This window comes from Tamandua tetradactyla, chromosome 1, assembly GCF_023851605.1.
Source record: "Tamandua tetradactyla isolate mTamTet1 chromosome 1, mTamTet1.pri, whole genome shotgun sequence".
Lineage (NCBI taxonomy): Eukaryota > Metazoa > Chordata > Mammalia > Pilosa > Myrmecophagidae > Tamandua > Tamandua tetradactyla.
In genome coordinates, this window is record NC_135327.1 from 20,757,686 (window position 1) to 20,774,319 (window position 16,634).

At 40.3% G+C, this 16,634-nt stretch overlaps 1 protein-coding gene across 4 annotated transcripts in view; it reads right to left on the reverse strand.

The window, feature by feature from the left end:
• KIF3B (kinesin family member 3B) overlaps positions 1-16,634 on the reverse strand; it is a 64,263-nt gene that overhangs the window by 10,596 nt on the left and 37,033 nt on the right. For all 4 annotated transcript variants that reach the window (XM_077111669.1, XM_077111686.1, XM_077111679.1 and 1 more), the window contains exon 6: positions 1-114. In XM_077111669.1, coding sequence (XP_076967784.1) covers positions 1-114 — 114 coding nt within the window. The remainder of the gene's footprint in view (positions 115-16,634) is intronic.

Consider the following 16,634-nt stretch of genomic DNA (forward strand, 5'->3'; position numbering starts at 1 on the left):
TCCAGCCTGGTTATAGGATGTAATTTCCAATGATCTTCCTCTTCATCAAAGAAGGATCTATTCATAATTTTACTTTTTTCTTCCAGAGGGATAAAGTTTTCTATGATAAGATGCCTGTAAGAGCACACAAACATGGATGAATACCAATAGGGAAGGAGGTTTAATTCGACAGTTTTGACTATGTGGCCCCAAACGTAGTAAGCAATTAGGTAAGAGTGAAGCGCCAAGCAAACAATTACTGAGCAGGTGCCATGGGCCCTCGCACCACACAAAGAGCCTGGATACAGATAGAAATGACAAAGGGGTAATAATGTAGCACTCCTAGGTATGACAGGTGCTGAAATGGTCTGCCCTGGGAAAATATAGAGGTCACTTCTCTTGAGGATGTGAAAGGACTGAAGAGGAAGATGATAGCGACCTACACTGGAATGAATGCTCGCTAATCCAAGTATCTTCTGGAGGACCACTGGTGTTGCTTACCCAGGTCATTAGAAACTGCCCTCCTCCAACCCCAGAGATTGCTGCCCTAGCTGGAAAACTCTACATTCTAATCCACCATGACAAAAAGCAGGACCAAAGGGATTTCCGACCTTAGAGTGCTGAGGCTGGAGACATTCCTGAGAAGAGTCTCCACCTGAGAAGTGCCTAGGGAACATGGAAAATGCTGAAACTGGAGCCCATTGAACTACATCTCTACACAGTGACATCTGTCTCCTACCACATCTCTGTCCTCACGCTTTCAAATCTCTGTATAAAACAATGCCAAAGAGGTGTCAACATAGGAGAGGATCAAAACAAAACACCACAGAGGTCGAGGTACTGCTTGTGAGAACAGGTTGGCTCACTATTTATACAAAAGATATAAATAAAAGATATGATAATGAAAATGGATTTCTTAGGGAAAAATACTTGGGGAAGATAAAATTTTATTTCTTTTGTTTGATATTTAAGAAATTATTTTTCATAATATGTAGTTGGATTTTTTCTGATTATAAAGGTCCTACTGACTTGTTTTAGAAAATGTGAAAAAGATATTTATCCATAATTTCCCCATCAGATATAACTATTATTAACATTTTGAAATATTTTTTTCTGATCTTTTTTCTAGGTGTAAGGTAAACACACTGAGAAAGAGGACTCATACACACATTTAATTTTTTACACGGTGAACCGAACCCGGGTCTCCAGCATGGCAGGCAAGAACTATGCCTGCTGAACCACCGTGGCCTACCCCATACATACATTTAATTTTAAGGGTGCTTTCCAAATTCAAAACTTGGCCCTTAAAGAGAATCCCTTTTGAAAGTTCTTCAAAGGAAAATTCCAGCTTATAATGTTAAAGGACTGACACAGAAAAACTCCATCTTGTAACCCCTAATGAAATAATGGTTCCAGACAAAGATCGTTGCTGATTGGCACCATTAGCTCACTTTAACAACACCTACAGAGTTTTTAAAACTATCTTGCTCATGTTGCAAGCAAGACCAATGGTTCTCAAAATGTGTTCAGCAAATAAGCAGAAGAAGCAACAAACCTGGAACTTGTCAGAATTGCAAATTCTTGGGCCCTACCCCAGACTTACTGATCTGAGTCTAACTGGGCCCGGAAATCTGTTTTAAATGTTTAACAAGGTGATTCTGAGGCTTGCTAAAGTTTGAGGACCACAGGCCTAAACCAATTAAATCAGACTCTCTGGGGTGGGACCCAGGCATCACCATTTTTTTTTTTTGAACTCCTCAAACCTCAGTGCTTCAGAGCTAGCATTCAGTTGAAGGAATAAAAGGAAAAGAAACACAAATTAAATGATTTGAAGCAGACTAACAAATCCAGAATGTAGGACTTTTCTTCAGGTGGCTTGACCCAGTTTATTCAGCAAGTAAACTATGGAAAGTTTTTTAAAAGGAAGAAGGGACTGCTCTAGATTAAAATACATAATAACCAAAAGCAATGTGTAGTCCTTATTTAAATCTTGATCTCAAGAAGCCAAGAAAATCTGAATATGGACTGTAAATTTGAGAAATTTAATGTTACTTTCGTTAGATATAAAATACAGCATAGCATAATAAAATTCAATTGTTCTATATACTGGAAAGAAACATTCTGGAAAAATTAAGAAAAAATTCCATTTACAAGAGTATAAAAAATACTTAGATAAATTTAATAAAAGAAGTGTAAGACATACACTAAAAACCACAAAACATTGTTAAAAGGAATTAAAGACCTAAATAAATGGAAAGATATCCCAAGTTCATGGATTGGAAGACTTAAAATTGTGAAGATGATAATACTTTCCAAATTGATTTACAACAGCAACACAATCCCTATCAAAATTCCAGTTGGCTTTTTTTGCAGAAACTAACAAGCTGATCTTGAAATGTGTATGGACATGCAAGGGACCCCAAATCGCCAAAACAAGCTTGAAACAGAAGAACAGAGTTAGAAGACTTATATTTCAAAACGTACTACAAAGCTACAAGACAGTGTAGGACTGCATAAGGACGGACAAAGAGACCAGTGAAATAGTATTTAGGGTCCATAAATCTTTACATTTATGGTCAATTGATTTTCAACAAGGGTGCTGAGACAGTGAATGAGGAAAGAATAACCTTTTTAATAAAAGATGCACTGGTTATCTAAGTGCAAAAGAATGAAGTTGAAACCCTACCTCATACCATACACAAAAGGAATCACAGACCAAAAATTATAAAACTCTTAGAAGAGCCAAAAGAATTCAAAACTTATGGCTACACAAAAACTTGTACATGAATGTTCATAGCAACATTATCCACAATAGCCAAAAGCTGAAAATAACCTAAATTCTACCAACAGAGGAAGGGATAAATAAAATGTGGTATATTCATACAATGGAATATTATTCAGCCATAAAAAGGAAGTACTGATTCATGATACAACATGGACAACCCTTGAAAACATGCTAAGTGAAATACACCAGTTACAAAAGACCACACATATGATAGCCATCTAAATGAAATATCTAGAAAAGGCAAATTTATAGAAACAGAAAATAGATTAGTGCTTGATGATGAACATTCACAGTGCTCCCTGAGGGCAGGGAGGAATGAAGAGTGATTGTTAATGGGTAAAGGGCTTCTTTTGGCGGACACAAAAATGTTCTAAACTTAGATTGTGTTGATGGCTATACAACCCTGTGAAAATATATTTTTAAAACAATTGTTCTAGTTTGCTAGCTGCTGGAATGCAATATACCAGAAACGGAATGGCTTTTAACAAGGGGAATTTAATGAGTTGCTAGTTTACAGATCTAAGGCCGAGAAAATGTCCCAATTAAAACAAGTCTATAGAAATGTCCAATCAAAGGCATCCGGGGAAAGATACCTTGGTTCAAGAAGGCCGATGAAGTTCAGGGTTTCTCTCTCATCTGGAAAGGCACATGGCGAACGCAGTCAGGGCTCCTCTCTCGGCTGGACAGGCACATGGCGAATACGGTATCATCTGCTAGCTTTGTCTCCTGGCTTCCTGTTTCATGAAGCTCCCCGGGAGGCGTTTTCCTTCTTCATCTCCAAAGGTCGCTGGCTGGTGGACTCTCTGCTTCGTGGTGCTGCAGCATTCTCTGCTCTCTCTGAGTCTCTCATTCTCCAAAATGTTTCCTCTTTTATAGGACTTCAGAAACTAATCAAGACCCACTCAGATGGGTGGAGATATGTCATCCCCTAATCCAGTTTAACAACCGTTCTTAACTAAATCTCATCAACCAGGGAGATGATCCCATCACAGTCCCAAATACACAGCATTGAATAGAGACTATTCTACCTTTAAGAAATGGGATTTATATTAAAACATGGCTTTTCTTAGGGGGCATATATCCTTTCAAACCAGCACATTCCACCCTCTGGCCCCTAAAAAAGACATGTTTTTCCCATATACAAATATATTAACTTCATAACAATATCAGAAACCTTAAACCTTTCAGTAGCAATACAATGAAGTACAAAATTAGAGACAGTATAAAATCTCATCAAATCAGTTACAGGCATGGTCTGTCCTAAGGCAAAATTTTCTCCATTTGCTTTGGACCTTTGAAAACTCATAACAAGTTATTTGCTGCCAACATACAAAGAAGGAACATTTACAGGATACATAGACACATTTCCATAGGGAGGAAGGAACACAGGGGTCACTGGACCCATACAGTTTCGAAAACCTGCAGGGCAAAGTCCATTAGAGTTCAAAGTCTGAGAGTCATTTATCCTCAGGGCTTTAGAAAGTGGCAGTCCCACCCTTTCCAAATGCCTACGCCTGCCTCTCTCTGAATGCAACCTTGGGGGATATTGGGGAGACCACCTTTCTCTCGACTCCACCCTCTCCAAGCATGGGGGCCACACCCGGGCTCTCTGCCATCTCCGGGGCATGCACTCAACCCCTCCATGTGGTGGCAGCCAGGCTCTCCCCACACCCCAAGGAATGTGCTTCACCTTCTCCAAGGCCTGAGGCGGCATGACTCTTCCACTGCAACGAGGTGGAAGGCCCATTCTCTGCCTTTGGGGCAAACTCACCCTCTCCACGGGCTTGGGTGGGTCCACTCTCCTGGCCCGAGGCTTCCTGACTTCAGGCCTCAGCCTCCACGGTTTTGCCTCTGAAGTTATTTTTCCTCCAATGTGTCCCTTCTCTGAACCCCTCAGTCCAGACTGGCAGCAGCTCTGTTTATACAGGTCCCACAGCACTCTCGTTGGCTTTCTATGCAGTAGCCTTGGATCATGCCCATCAGACATAAGGAGTTTCCACAAATCTTTCCTGGATAACTCCATGTCCGATCCTGACTTTCTCTGAAATGGCTGGTTGGCTCCACATTTGGTTAAATCCACACTATACTCTGTAGTCTCCCTTTCTGTAGGCCCAGAATTTTCCAGGACCTCAACTTCTGGTTTCTTTTTACTCAAGAGTTCAGTTTTCAGCTTATCTCTTTCCTTTCGCATTTCACTATAAGCTGTGAGGAGAAACCAGGCTGCACTTTCAACACTTAATTTGGAGATCTCTTCTGCTAAATATACAAGCTCATGGCTTTTACAATCTGCCTTCCAGCCAAAGCCACGAGTCAATTTTGCCAGATTATCTGCCATTTTAAAGCAAGGCTCACTTTCCTTCCAGTCTACAATAACGCGTGCCTCATTTCTGTCTAGGGCCTCATCAGAGGTATCTTTAGAGTCCACATTTCTCCCAACAGTCTCTCCAAAGCATTCTAGGCCTTCTCTATCAAGCTTTTCACAACTCTTCCAGAATCTTCCCCATATCCATTTAAAAAGCCACTCCAACATGCTTGGTATTTGCAAACTGCAGCAGCACCCCACTCTCCGGTACCAAAATCTGTTCTAGTTTGCTAGCTGCTGGAATGCAATATACCAGAAACGGAATGGCTTTTAACAAGGGGAATTTAATGAGTTGCTAGTTTACAGATCTAAGGCCGAGAAAATGTCCCAATTAAAACAAGTCTATAGAAATGTCCAATCAAAGGCATCCGGGGAAAGATACCTTGGTTCAAGAAGGCCGATGAAGTTCAGGGTTTCTCTCTCATCTGGAAAGGCACATGGCGAACGCAGTCAGGGCTCCTCTCTCGGCTGGACAGGCACATGGCGAATACGGTATCATCTGCTAGCTTTGTCTCCTGGCTTCCTGTTTCATGAAGCTCCCCGGGAGGCGTTTTCCTTCTTCATCTCCAAAGGTCGCTGGCTGGTGGACTCTCTGCTTCGTGGTGCTGCAGCATTCTCTGCTCTCTCTGAGTCTCTCATTCTCCAAAATGTTTCCTCTTTTATAGGACTTCAGAAACTAATCAAGACCCACTCAGATGGGTGGAGATATGTCATCCCCTAATCCAGTTTAACAACCGTTCTTAACTAAATCTCATCAACCAGGGAGATGATCCCATCACAGTCCCAAATACACAGCATTGAATAGAGACTATTCTACCTTTAAGAAATGGGATTTATATTAAAACATGGCTTTTCTTAGGGGGCATATATCCTTTCAAACCAGCACAACAATGAATTGTACATTTTAAATACGTGAATTGTACAGTATGTGAACTGTATCTCAAAAAAGCTTTTAAAAAACAGCATTATGGTCAAATAACTATTAAGTATATAGAAGTGAAATAACATGAGATCTGAGATTGGCTTTACAATATTTTTATAAAAGACAGGTAACAAAATCTTGCCAATCACTGAATCTGGATGATGGATATATGGAAATTCATTATACCATTCAGAAAATTTCTATAATAAAAAAGCAAGTTAAAAAAAAATTATAGACTTCAGGAAGATGGCAGAATAGGATAGGCTGAGTTGACCCATGCTCCATGGAACAATTACAGAAGTGACAGAAAAATGACCAGGACAGCAGTTTTAGGGTGTGAGTGATCTAATAGGGTCTTCTACACTATATAGGGAGGTCCTAAATGAAAAAGCTTAGGTATTGGGAAACAGAAAACAGGAAGAGATGGCTCGGTTGTGATTCCACTGGGGACAGGATGCTGCAACCAGGAAAGTACCTATCCCCACAACTAGTTTGGGAGATCTGTCCCCTCAGCTCTGCAGCCCAGAGCCCCCTTGGGGAACCTGGAAGCCAGTCCCTGTTCATAGAGACCATCCAGCTAGTGCACAGAGCTACCACTTTCCCTTCCATCCCGGAAGCAAACCTTGCCACATCCATGCACCCCCACCCTAGTGCTGTGCCCTGCTCCATGCCTCCAGCCCCGTGAACCACATCGCACACTGCCCTACCTGAACCCTGCCCCCACAACCCCATCCTACACCCCCACATCCAGGACCCCGTGCCCCCGCACCACACCCTACGCTACTGTGCCCCACACCACACCCAGCTGGCAGGCATTTCCAAGTTGGTTATGGACAGAGGCAGCTGAAATACCTAGTCCCACAGCCCAAGGGCATTACAAGTAGTAACCTGGGGGCCATCAGACCCATCGGGCCCACAGGCAGAATCTCTACCGAGGAGCACATTGTCTAGGCCCCAACTCCAGGGTAGCAGCTTTCAGTGTGCACCGGGACCAGCAGACCTGGGGGGACCTGCACAGGGTCTCCATCCAGCTCGCCCAGCTGCCTCAGTCAAGGAGAGGTGGGCCTGAGGACAAGAGAAGGCCCAAGATCGCCATCTGCTGGGAAGAAACAGCAAGTATACTCTGGCAAACTGCCTATCTGTCTAGCTTCAAAGAGATCCTCAAGCAGAGCTGCAGCCCCTGCATGAGGTCCAGGCCTTGGTTTGAAGGGAAATTCCTGACAAACTAAGTGCAAAAGGAGACCTTTAATACAAACCTAAGCAAATACAAAACTTTAGACTGAGGGAAATCAACATTCAAAATAACCTTATCAAGATATTCAAATGCCTCAAGCCAACAGAGAATCACAAAGAATATGAAGATGCAGACAGATATGCCAGCCAAATGACCAAATTAAAACACTGGAGGAAACACAGAACAACTACTCAAAGATGGTCATACAAATCTCCTAAATAAATTTAATTGATTGGCTAATGACATAAAGGATATCAAGAAGACACCAGAAGAGCATAAAGAAGAATTTGAAAGAATAAATTTTAAAAATAGCAGATATTACAGAGATGAAAGATACTGTAGACAAAATTTTAAATATACTAGACACATAACAGCAGATTCGAAGAGGCAGAAGAAAGAATAAGCGAACTACAGGACAGGACAACTTAATTCAAATGTAAAAAAGAACAAAAAGGAGATAAATGGAAAAATTTGAATTGGATCTCAGGGAAATGATGGACAACACAAAGTGCACAAATAGAAGTATCATTGGTGTCCCAGAAGGAGAAGAGCAGAGTAAAGAGCTAGGGAGATTAGCTGAGGAGATAATAAGAGAAAACTTCACAACCATTATAAAAGATATAAATACACAAATTAAAGAAGCCCAATGAATCCCAAATAGAATAAATCTGAATAGGGCTACTCCAAGACACACACTAATCATTCTGTCAATTGTTGAAGAGAAGCAAGTACAAAGCACAGAGAGCAGCAAGAGAAAAGCAACTCACCATATATACGGGAAGCTACTTGAGACTGAGTTTGGACTATTCAACAGGCACCATAGAGATGAGAAGGCAGTGCTATGATATTTAAAATCCTGAAAGAGAAAGTCCTCTAGCCAAGAATTCTTTATCCAGCCAAGTTCTCCTTCAAAATTGAGGGAGAGGGTGCACGGGTGGTTTGGTGGTAGAATGCTTGCCTTCCATGTGGGAGAACTGGGTTTGATTCCTGGACCATGCACACCTCAAAAAAAGTTTAAAATTGAGGAGAGATTAAAATTTTCACAGGCAGACAAAGGCTGAGAGAAATTGTCAACAGGAGACCATTTCTATAAGAAATACTAAAGGGAGTTCTGTCAGCTGAAAAAAAGTAAAAATACAGGAGAGAGGTCTGGCAGAGGGCACAGGATTCAAGAGGACCAGTAAGGGCAATTCAAAGGATAAAAGAGAAAGAAAGAAAAGAATATATAGACCTGACAAAAAACAAAATATAAGGCGTTAAGTTCAAGAAATCCTTTACAGTAACAATTTTGAATGTTAATGGACCAGACCTACCAATTAAAAGATACAGATCAGCAGAATGGATTAAGAGACAGAATCCATCTCTATGCTGCTTACAAGGGACTCATCTTAGACACGATGATACAAATAGATTGAAAGTGAAAGGATGGAAAAAGATGTTCCATGTAAGCTGTAACATAAGAAAGCAGGAGTAGCTATACAAATATCAGACAAAATAGACTTTAATGACTTTAAAGGTAAAGATATCCTAAGAGACAAGAAAGGATGCTACATATTAATAAAAGGGACAATTCACCAAGAATAAATAACATCCATAAATGCTGATGCTCCCAATCCAGGAGCTCCAAAGTCCATGAGGCAAACATACACAAAGCCGAAGGGAGCAACAGATGTTTCAGCAGTAATAGTGGGAACCTTCAACACACTACTTTCTACAGATAGAACAACCAGACAGAGGATCAACACGGAAACAGAGAACTTAAATGCTAAATGATTCAGACCTAACAGACATATATATATAGATTGTTATACCCCAAAACACCAAGATATACATTCTTTTCTAGTATTCAAGGAACATCCTCCAGGATAGATCACATGCTGGGGCACAAAATAGGTCTTTATAAATTTAAAAACACTGAAATTTTTCAAAGCACTTTCTCTGATCACAATGGAATGAAGCCGGAAATGAATAACCACCAAAGAATGAGAACTTTCACAAATATATGGAGATTAAATAACCTACTCTTAAAAAATCAATGGGTCAAAGAAGAAATTGCTAAATAAATTAATAAATACCTGGAGACAAATGAAAAATTAGAATACAACATATCAGAATTTATGAGATGGGGCAAAGGCAGTGCTGAGGGATATTTATTGTGCTAAACACCTATATAAAGAAAGAAAAATGAGCAAAAATCAAGGATGTAACTGCTCAGCTGGAGGAACTAGAGAAAGAATAGCAAATTAACCCCAAAAAAATAAAAGGAGAGAATTAACAAAGATTACAGCAGAAGTTAATGAATTAGAGAACAACAAAAAAAAACAAGTAGAAAGAATCAATAAAAACAAAGTTGGTTCTTTGAGAAAATCAATAAAATCAAGGGCCACTAGTTAGACCAACAAAGAAAAAAAAGGAGAGAGAATGCAAATAAACAAAATGAAAAATGAGAGGGGGGTTATCACCACGGACCCTGAAGAAATAAAAAAAATTATAAGCTTTCTCCGCCGGCCCGCCCACCCTCCTTCTCCCCTCTCTTTCTCTGCCGGCCCGCAGCGCGGCGCCCATGCCCCGCAGCAGCCGACCCGCCCGCCCTCCTTCTCCCCTCTCTTTCTCCGCCGGCCCGCCGCGCGGCGCCCACGCCCCGCAGCAGCCGACCCGCCCGCCCTCCTTCTCCCCTCTTCCCCCTCCTGCTCCGGCGGCTCTCCAACCACCACGGTGCCCTCTTCCCCCGCCTTCACCAGCTCATCCGCCACCAGCCTCGACAGCCTTGCCGCCCTCACCTTTCCTCCTCCAGAACAGCTACTGGGGGAGTGGAGACAATACAGAGCAGCTCCCGGAGCCACGACGGAGATCAAAGGGACAGCGTAACCCATCCTGGAACGGCTGACTGTCTGGGAGAACCAGCTCCGGTGAGAACACCGAGGGACGCGGGCTTTCCTGGGCGGGACGGCAAGCGGCCGGAGTCCCTCCCTTCCTCCTTCCCAGGCCAGCTGGCAGAATTGGGCAGGCGGTCCCCTCAGGCCGCGGCGGCCGGTGTCCCCACCACGCGAGCCCCCCCGGACCAACTGAAAGAGTTGGGTCAGAAATCCCCAGACTGCGGAGAACGGTGACCGGGGGTCCCTTCCAAACACGTGACTCCCCGGTCCGCCTGGGAACAGTGCACTCTCCCGGGCTGCGACAGCTGGCGCCCTTCCGCCACGCTTGGCGCCCTGGGCCGACTAGGAAATTTGGTCGGGCACTCTCACGTGCTGCGGCGGCCGGCGACCCTCCCCGCGTTTGGACCCCCGGGCCGGCTGGCACTCTTCCAAGACGCTTCGGCTGCCAAACCTCCCCTACGGCGAGAGTTTTCCAGAGTTAAAGGACCCACAGCAACTTTTACTGGTGGATCCCGTAGACAAACGTGTGCCACGAGCGCCACCTACTGGGCAGGATAAGAAAAACAGAACCCAGAGATTTCACAGAAAAATCTTACAACCTGTGGGGTCCAACACTCAGGGAAATCTGACTAAATGCCCAGATGCCAGCAGAAGATAACAGATCATGCTCAGAAAATTGAAAATATGGCCCAGTCAAAGGAACAAACCAATAGTTCAAATGAGATACAGGAGCTGAAACAACTAATGCTGAATATACGAACAGAAATGGAAAACCTCTTCAAAAACGAAATTGATAAATTGAGGGAGGACATGAAGAAGACATGGGCTGAACATAAAGACGAAATAGAAAAACTGAAAAAACAAATCACAGAGCTTATGGAAGTGAAGGATAAAGTAGAAAAGATGGAAAAAACAATGGATACCTACAATGACAGATTTAAAGAGAAAGAAGATAGAATTAGTGATTTGGAGGATACAACATCTGAATTCCAAAAAGTAACAGAAACTATCCGGAAAACAATGGAAAAATTCGAACAGGGTATCAAGGAACTTAAGGACAATATAAACCGCACAAATATACATGTTGTGGGTGTCCCAGAAGAAGAAGAGAAGGGAAAAGGAGGAGAAAAACTAATGGAAGAAATTATCACTGAAAATTTCCCAACTCTTATGAAAGACCTAAAATTACAGATCCAAGAAGTGCAGCGCACCCCAAAGAGATTAGACCCAAATAGGCGTTCCCCAAGATACTTATAAGTTAGAATGTCAGAGGTCAAAGAGAAAGAGAGGATCTTGAAAGCAGCGAGAGAGAAGCAATCCATCACATACAAGGGAAACCCAATAAGACTATGTGTAGATTTCTCAGCAGAAACCATGGAAGCTAGAACACAGTGGGATGATATATTTAAGTTACTAAAAGAGAAAAACTGCCAACCAAGACTCCTATATCCAGCAAAATTGTCCTTCAAAAATGAGGGAGAAATTAAAACATTCTCAGACAAAAAGTCACTGAGAGAATTTGTGAACAAGAGACCAGCTCTGCAAGAAATACTAAAGGGAGCACTAGAGTCAGATACAAAAAGACAGAAGAGAGAGATATGGAGAAGAGTGTAGAAAGAAGGAAAGTCAGATATGATATATATAATACAAAAGACAAAATGGTAGAGGAAAATATTATCCAAACAGTAATAACTCTAAATGTTAATGGACTGAATTCCCAATCAAAAGACATAGACTGGCAGAATGGATTAAAAAACAGGATCCTTCTATATGCTGTCTACAGGAAACGCATCTTAGACCCAAAGATAAATATAGGTTGAAAGTGAGAGGTTGGGAAAAGATATTTCATGCAAATAACAACCAGAAAAGAGCAGGAGTGGCTATACTAATATTCAATAAATTAGACTTCAAATGTAAAACAGTTAAAAGAGACAAAGAAGGACACTATATACTAATAAAAGGAACAATTAAACAAGAAGACATAACAATCATAAATATTTATGCACCGAACCAGAATGCCCCAAAATACGTGAGGAATACACTGCAAACACTGAAAAGGGAAATAGACACATCTACCATAATAGTTGGAGACTTCAATTCACCACTCTCATCAATGGGCAGAACATCTAGACAGAGGATCAATAAAGAAATAGAGAATCTGAATATCACTATAAATGAGCTAGACTTAACAGACATTTATAGGACATTACATCCCACAACAGCAGGATACACCTTTTTTTCAAGTGCTCATGGATCATTCTCAAAGATAGACCATATGCTGGGTCACAAAGCAAGTCTTAACAAATTTAAAAAGATTGAAATCATACACAACACTTTCTCGGATCATAAAGGAATGAAGTTGGAAATCAATAATAGGCGGAGTGCCAGAAAATTCACAAATACATGGAGGCTCAACAACACACTCTTAAACAACAAGTGGGTCAAAGAAGAAATTGCAAGAGAAATTAGTAAATACCTAGAGGCAAATGAAAATGAAAACACAACATATCAAAACTTATGGGACGCAGCAAAGGCAGTGCTAAGAGGGAAATTTATTGCCCTAAATGCCTTTATCAGAAAAGAAGAAAAGGCAAAAATGCAGGAATTAACTGTCCACTTGCAAGAACTGGAGAAAGAACAGCAAACTAATCCCAAAGCAAGCAAAAGGAAAGAAATAACGAAGATTAGAGCAGAAATAAATGAAATTGAAAACATGAAAACAATAGAGAAAATCAATAAGACCAGAAGTTGGTTCTATGAGAAAATCAATAAGATTGATGGGCCCTTAGCAAGATTGACAAAAAGAAGAAGAGAGAGGATGCAAATAAATAAGATCAGAAATGGAAGAGGAGACATAACTACTGACCTCACAGAAATAAAGGAGGTAATAACAGGATACTATGAACAACTTTACGCTAATAAATACAACAATTTAGATGAAATGGACGGGTTCCTGGAAAGACATGAAAAACCAACTTTGATTCAAGAAGAAATAGATGACCTCAACAAACCAATCACAAGTAAAGAGATTGAATTAGTCATTCAAAAGCTCCCTAAAAAGAAAAGTCCAGGACCAGACGGCTTCACATGTGAATTCTATCAAACATTCCAGAAGGAATTAGTACCAACTCTCCTCAAACTCTTCAAAATAATCGAAGTGGAGGGAAAACTACCTAATTCATTCTATGAAGCCAACATCACCCTCATACCGAAACCAGGCAAAGATATTACAAAAAAAGAAAACTACAGACCAATCTCTCTAATGAATATAGATGCAAAAATCCTCAATAAAATTCTAGCAAATTGTATCCAACAACACATTAAAAGAATTATACATCATGACCAAGTAGGATTCATCCCAGGTATGCAAGGATGGTTCAACATAAGAAAATCAATTAATGTAATACACCACATCAACAAATCAAAGCAGAAAAATCACATGATCATCTCAATTGATGCAGAGAAGGCATTTGACAAGATTCAACATCCTTTCCTGTTGAAAACACTTCAAAAGATAGGAATACAAGGGAACTTCCTTAAAATGATAGAGGGAATATATGAAAAACCCACAGCTAATATCATCCTCAATGGGGAAAAATTGAAAACTTTCCCCCTAAGATCAGGAACAAGACAAGGATGTCCACTATCACCACTATTTTTTTTTTTTTTTTTTTAAAGAAAGGGAGGAAGGGAAGGAAAGACAGAGAAGGAAGGAAGGATAGAAGGAAGGAAGGGAGGAAGAAAGGGAAACATTTTCAAACATTTTCTTGTTTTATTATATTTTGTTTGTCCGTTTGTTCTTTACATGGGCTGGGGCCGGGAATCGAACCGGGGTCCTCCGGCACGGCAGGCAAGCACTCTTGCCCGCTGAGCCACCGCGGCCCGCCCCTATCACCACTATTATTCAACATTGTGTTAGAAGTTCTAGCCAAAGCAATTAGACAAGAAAAAGAAATACAAGGCATCAAAATTGGAAAGGAAGAAGTAAACTATCACTGTTTGCAGACGATATGATACTATACGTCGAAAATCCGGAAAAATCCACAACAAAACTACTAGAGCTAATAAATGAGTACAGCAAAGTAGCAGGCTACAAGATCAACATTCAAAAATCTGTAGCTTTTCTATACACTAGTAATGAACAAGCTGAGGGGGAAATCAAGAAACGAATCCCATTTACAATTGCAACTAAAAGAATAAAATACCTAGGAATAAATTTAACCAAAGAGACAAAAAACCTATATAAAGAAAACTACAAAAAACTGCTAAAAGAAATCACAGAAGACCTAAATAGATGGAAGGGCATACCGTGTTCATGGATTGGAAGACTAAATATAATTAAGATGTCAATCCTACCTAAACTGATGTACAGATTCAATGCAATACCAATCAAAATCCCAACAACTTATTTTTCAGAATTAGAAAAACCAATAAGCAAATTTATCTGGAAGGGCAGGGTGCCCCAAATTGCTAAAAACATCTTGAGGAAAAAAAACGAAGCTGGAGGTCTCACGCTGCCGGACTTTAAGGCATATTATGAAGCCACAGTGGTCAAAACAGCATGGTATTGGCATAAAGATAGATATATCAACCAATGGAATCGAATAGAGTGCTCAGATATAGACCCTCTCATCTATGGACATTTGATCTTTGATAAGGCAGACAAGCCAACTCACCTGGGACAGAACAGTCTCTTCAATAAATGGTGCCTAGAGAACTGGATATCCATATGTAAAAGAATGAAAGAAGACCCGCATCTCACACCTTATACAAAAGTTAACTCAAAATGGATCAAAGATCTAAACATTAGGTCTAAGACCATAAAACAGTTAGAGGAAAATGTAGGGAGATATCTTATGAATCTTACAACTGGAGGTGGTTTTATGGACCTTAAACCTAAAGCAAGAGCACTGAAGAAATAAATAAATAAATGGGAGCTCCTCAAAATTAAACACTTTTGTGCATCAAAGAACTTCATCAAGAAAATAGAAAGACAGCCTACACAATGGGAGACAATATTTGGAAATGACATATCAGATAAAGGTCTAGTATCCAGAATATATAAAGAGATTGTTCAACTCAACAACAAAAAGACAGCCAACCCAATTACAAAATGGGAAAAAGACTTGAACAGACACCTACCAGAAGAGGAAATACGGAGGGCCAAGAGGCACATGAAGAAATGCTCAATATCCCTGGCCATTAGAGAAATGCAAATCAAAACCACAATGAGATATCATCTCACACCCACCAGAATGGCCATTATCAACAAAACAGAAAATGACAAGTGCTGGAGAGGATGCGGAGAAAGAGGCACACTTATCCACTGTTGGTGGGAATGTCAAATGGTGCAACCACTGTGGAAGGCAGTTTGGCGGTTCCTCAAAAAGCTGAATATAGAATTGCCATACGACCCAGCAATACCATTGCTAGGCATCTACTCAAAGGACTTAAGGGCAAAGACACAAACGGACATTTGCACACCAATGTTTATAGCAGCGTTATTTACAATTGCAAAGAGATGGAAACAGCCAAAATGTCCATCAACAGAAGAATGGCTAAATAAACTGTGGTATATACGTACGATGGAATATTATGCAGCTTTAAGACAAGATAAACTTATGAGGCATGTAATAACATGGATGGACCTAGAGAATATTATGCTGAGTGAATCCAGCCAAAAACTAAAGGACAAATACTGTATGGTCCCACTGATGTGAACGGACATTCGAGAATAAACTTGAAATATGTCATTGGTAACAGAGTCCAGCAGGAGTTAGAAACAGGGTAAGATAATGGGTAATTGGAGCGGAAGGGATACAGACTGTGCAACAGGACTAGATACAAAAACTCAAAAATGGACAGCACAATAATACCTAATTGTAAATTAATCATGTTAAAACACTGAATGAAGCTGCATCTGAGCTATAGGGTTTTTTTGTTGTTATTTTTTACTATCATTACTACTTTTATTTCTTTTCTCTATATTAACATTTTATATCTTTTTCTGTTGTGTTGATAGTTCCTCTAAACCGATGCAAATGTACTAAGAAACAATGATCATGCATCTATGTGATGATGTTAAGAATTACTGAGTGCATACGTAGAACGGTATGATTTCTAAATGTTGTGTTAATTTCTTTTTTTCTTTTTATTTTTTTTTTATTTTTTTCTTTCTTTCCGTTAATAAAAAAATAAAAAAAAAAGATCTAACATCAGTCCTGCTCAAACTCTTCCAAGAAATTGAGGAAAAAGGAATGCTACATAACCATTTTATGAAGCTAATATCACTCTCATACCAAAACTGAATAAAGATACTAAAAGAAAGGAAAACTACAGACTAATCTCCCTAATGAACATAGATTTTCAACAAAATTTTCAATAAAAATTCTCAACAAAATCCTAGCAAGTCAAATCAAACAACACTTTAAAAGAATTATACATTACAACCAAGTAGGGTTTATCCAAGGAATGCA